Raw genomic sequence first — 4,707 nt, 5'->3', positions numbered from 1 at the left:
TTTTGTAACTTCTGAATTTCTAAAGACAGAAGAATAGAATAATGGTGTCATATTGCCCAAGATGCGATAAAATAGAAATTTTGGATTTAAAAAAAAAAGAGATCTGTTTGTGAAACACTGATGCCTCCGTATGGCAGCTTATGGCCAATGTTTAAGTTTTCAAAAGTAAGTCAAACGGTACGGTTAAGGTCAAATGTCAAAATTAATGGTGCCTATGGGAAGGTCTTGTCACGAGAAATACATATGTGAAAAATAAAAGCCCTAGCTCCAACCGTTTAACAGTTATAGCCAAGGTTAAAGTTTGGAAAAATTTTGTAAAATAGGGTCACACTCCAAGGTCAAAACGTCAAAAATGTCGGTACCCAAAGAAAGGTCTTGTTACAAGGAATACACATGTGAAATATGAAAGCCATATCTCCTACCAATTAAAAGTTATGGGTAAGATTAACGTTTTTGCAGATACACAGATGAACAGAGAGACAGACGGACGAATCTTTGATTAAAAGTAACATCTTATTTGTGAAAGCGCGGTTGAATAAACAAATCTCCTCATATTGTGTAAGGCTCATATATGATATATTTTTCATTCATCTTTTATCTAAAATGAGGTAAGATATTCTTAACGACAACAACACACCAACAATCACTAAAAATACATATATTTGTCGATATTCTACTTTGTTACCTTGTGGTTGGATAATTTTGGCAAAAAAGGTCCAAAGATATGGCTCAAAGGTCTTTGACCTTTTCACATTCTGGTTTGTCTTTTTGGAAACTTGCTCTCCGTAAAAGCTAGGTCTTGAAACAGTTCATCAAAGACCAGGTATCGGCAAATGACTTAAACAATCACCTTTAGTTTATCATGGAAATAAATATTTAGTGTAAAAAATCACATTTGCGCAATTCTACTTTAGCATTTATGAACTATAGGTAGGAGAAACCATAATACTTGAATGCACTTGAGTGTTTAATGTACGATATACACACATGTACGACCGGTACACACAATATAAATAAACAAATTACGTTACACTTAAAATCTATATGCATATATACATATACTTCAAAATAATAAATATTCTATATAACGACATATATTTGATTTCAGGTAAAACATAATAGATATTGATGTATAATAATGAATAACACAATCGGAAAAAACAACAAATTATGCCATGTATCCGTCACGTTCGCATGCGAAACCTTCACGTTCACAACTCATTGCGTCAGCGACCTTTAATTGCATTATATACGGCAACGCAATACTGTAATAATTTTACTTACATCGTGGAATGGTTATCTTCCAAAATATTCGATTTTACTATATGTAATAAATATAAATGGCACATGTGATAAATATATGTGATGTAGAAAGCTTTATTCAAGCATTAACTTTGAGGTCTGCTTATAATAATGAAAGTTAAAATTTCAGAGTGCAACGAACGGCTTTCCGTAAAACCTTGCAGCATTACTTCATTACTTGGGTCACGTCCGTGCTTTAATCTTTCATATAAATACCCAATACCAAAATCATTATACATGTATAAAGTACACACAGTTTGTTTCTGCTAGTGTATACTTTTCTTTGACTGCGTGAAGGAATATTTTATATTGCAACTTTAATATTGTGGACATTTGCTACAATATTAAATTGATCACTTCCCTGAAAAATATTGAGATAGTTTATTAAAACATGATATCGAATCGGGCGCTTCTTACGAGTGTGTTTTCTGCAGTATTTTTACAAAATGAGATTCGTTTTATGTCCGTAAGTGCAGTGCATGTTAAAGAAGGCACTGAAAAAGCATCAAGTATCATTCGGAAATCAATCGGACTCAAGTCACCCAAAAATCTATGGTGGGCAAAACAAGTAACCCCCGAGTATTACGTGGCGGGAAGACTCAGCAGAAGACAAATACAGTATGCGTCGGAGGGGGGATTTAAAAGTGTCGTTTCTCTGTTTACGTATAAAGACAAGAAAAATTGTTGTTTGGGGGTGGATTATCTACCTTCAACAACCGAGATGGACTCCTACGCAAAGGAAGCTGGGCTTCATTTCCGAACAGTTTTATACTCTTCAAAAGTTTCTTCAGCTGTTCAGTCTGTATCAGATCTAGAGGAGTCTTTGAAGAACCTCCCGAAACCTGCTCTTCTCTTCTCGGATCGAGGGTATAGTATGACTTTCACATTGTTGATGTATTTACTGAAGTCGCAAATAAACACGGACTTCACTGTAGAAAACGCTGTTGCGGTGAGTGAACTACTAGGTATGGATTTCAGTTTAAAATGTACCAATAGAGTACTCTGTAATGTTACAGGGGAAAACATTGACTTTCCTAAATTAGACAGTTTACCTAAACAGTGGCTAAGCTATTGGCTAGCTACTCCCGTTTACAAAAACTGGTTCATAGCAGGACAAATCTTAGACTCTCACATCCCTCTAATAAAACAGGCAGGATTTAAATCAGTAGTGAATTTACGTGCCGGAACAACTCACAAGGGGAAGCCATCACAGGAAACTGTCACTCTGCTAAACATCAAGGACGGTTCCAGGACATACGGAGACGATACTCTGGGCCCGAGACAAAGTCTGGAAACATTGAGGCAGCAGATTATAGACCCTAGCAAAGATAATTCTTATGTGTCTCCCAATTCTTCTCAAAATTTCGCCACAACAAACCGAGCAGAATTTGGGGACCTCATTGGCTATAACGAAGAAATCGAGAAACTGTCCTTTCGCAAAGCAGGATTTCCGTATTACCATGTACCAGTAGGTCAGTACTAAACTATATTTATGTCGTTAATCTCATAAAAAAATAAAGTATTAGGTTAAATGTATTGATGTTGCTTTGAAAATTTTAGATAGCATTATAATTCATAACTTATTATCTGATCTTTTATATGTATTTCAGTGAACAGCGAGCCCTTTTCTGCAGAATTATTTTCCTTGTATCAACCCGAATTAATGGACTCTGTCAACAGAGGACCAGTTCTAATCCACTGTGCAAGTTCTAAGCGAGCCGGTAAGTTTTCTGATGAGTGATATACTTAGAACTGAAATGGACCCTTTATATAACATTCAGTATTACTATAGTTGATAATACAGGCCCGTAGAACGCAGAGGGGCCAGGGGACAGTCCCCTACTTTTTCTGAGTATAGTATTTTGCTTTAGATTTCCCTTTAGATTCCCACATATTTTTTTAGGAAGTTGACCTCCCCCCCTTGAAACCGTTAATTTTTTCTACTTTTATTATGAATTGAGAATAATGTTTTGGATATATTTATATATAATTTTTCCTTTGTTTTAGGATATATCGCCGTTTTAGCCGCTGCCGTGCAGCATCATCACGATCTGGCTTGGGCATTGTCCAAATTGTCACAACTGGGAATGGCCATTAGTCCTTCTAAAAAGCCGGATATATATGAGATGTATGTCAATGTACTGACCAAGAAAGGGAACAAAACACACTGCCATAGCAATAAATCTGGAAAGATTTGTACAGAATGTAACTGATTGGTATACAAAATAAAAGTAGGATTTTAACAAAAAATCAAGTGGCTCGTATGTAATTTCATTACATTCAACATCTGTCTACAGTCACTGAGGAGAATATTATGCTGCACTTTTTTTATGATACAGGATATGGCAGGATTTTATTGTGCAACACAGAGACAAAAATGTATTTTGCATGGTGTTCATTTTATCTGAAGCATGTACATCAGTTTCTTATTTTTGATCTCGGGTGATACGAATACTCAACTGATGTTTTTTGTATGTTTTTTTTACAACTCTGAATGTAAAATGAAATGATAAAAAAAGAAAATGTAAGTTTTACCGTTGTTTTCTGTATTTTTTGCATAGAAGTAAGGCATAGTAATAGATGCTTGGTTAATAATGTTTTATTCCAAAGCTTCTAATGGAAAAGGATGAAAGAACAAAAAAAAAATAATAATAAAGATAAAAAAAATAAGGAAATAACTGGAACGCAATACTTTTGCTATATAATGTCTTCAAGACCAAAGATTATAGAGCAAAGTTACCAAGGAAGAAGCAAACGTGGTCTCTACAATACTGATTACAAGTGATTAAATACATTTGATCGGTTGATTTACAGACAGAGCAAAACAGAAACAAGATGTGTGTTTGTGAAACACTGATGCCCTTGTATGGCAGCTTAAGGGCAAGGTTAAAGTTTTTTCAAATGTGGGTCAAACTTCAGGGTCAAGAGTTCAAAAATGTTGATGTCCCAAAAAGGTCTTGTGAAATATAATAGCCCTAATAAAAACTATTCAGAAAATATAGCTAAGGTTAAAGTTTTTTCAAAAAGTATGTCATACACCAAGGTCAATGTCAAGAGGACAGAAAAAATGGTTCCAAAGGAAGGGTCTTGCTAAAAGGAATGCAAAAGTGAAATATGAAAGTCCTAGCAGCAACCGTTCAAAAGTTATTGGCAAGGTTAAAGTTTTTATATATATATATATATATATATATATATATATATATATATATATATATATATATATATATGTGTCAATCCGCAAGGTGAAAGTCATGAGTAAAAAAAATTTTGGTACCAAAAAGAAAGGTCTTGTTACAAGAATTGTGCATGTAGTATATGAAAGTCCTAGCAACCACCGATAAAAAAGTTATGGCCATTGAATGTTAAAGTTTTTCAAAAGTAGTTCAAACCCAAAGGTCAAGATCG

The 4,707-nt window shown here is 34.4% G+C and overlaps 1 protein-coding gene across 1 annotated transcript; it reads left to right on the top strand.

Moving 5' to 3' along the window:
* The first annotated feature begins 1,670 nt into the window (after positions 1-1,670).
* Positions 1,671-3,782, top strand: LOC133190094 (uncharacterized). Its single transcript, XM_061325563.1, has 3 exons — positions 1,671-2,774; positions 2,913-3,023; positions 3,310-3,782. The coding sequence occupies exons 1-3, from the start codon at positions 1,694-1,696 to the stop codon at positions 3,513-3,515; spliced, it is 1,398 nt and encodes a 465-aa protein (XP_061181547.1). The 5' UTR covers positions 1,671-1,693; the 3' UTR covers positions 3,516-3,782.
* The last annotated feature ends 925 nt before the right edge of the window (positions 3,783-4,707 follow it).

Source organism: Saccostrea echinata, unplaced genomic scaffold, assembly GCF_033153115.1.
Source record: "Saccostrea echinata isolate AGI-Se365-2 ecotype Australia unplaced genomic scaffold, CSIRO_AGI_Sech_v1 ptg000020l, whole genome shotgun sequence".
Classification (NCBI taxonomy): domain Eukaryota; kingdom Metazoa; phylum Mollusca; class Bivalvia; order Ostreida; family Ostreidae; genus Saccostrea; species Saccostrea echinata.
Note: the sequence above shows the minus strand (reverse complement) of the source record. Positions and strands in the feature narration are given on the sequence as shown.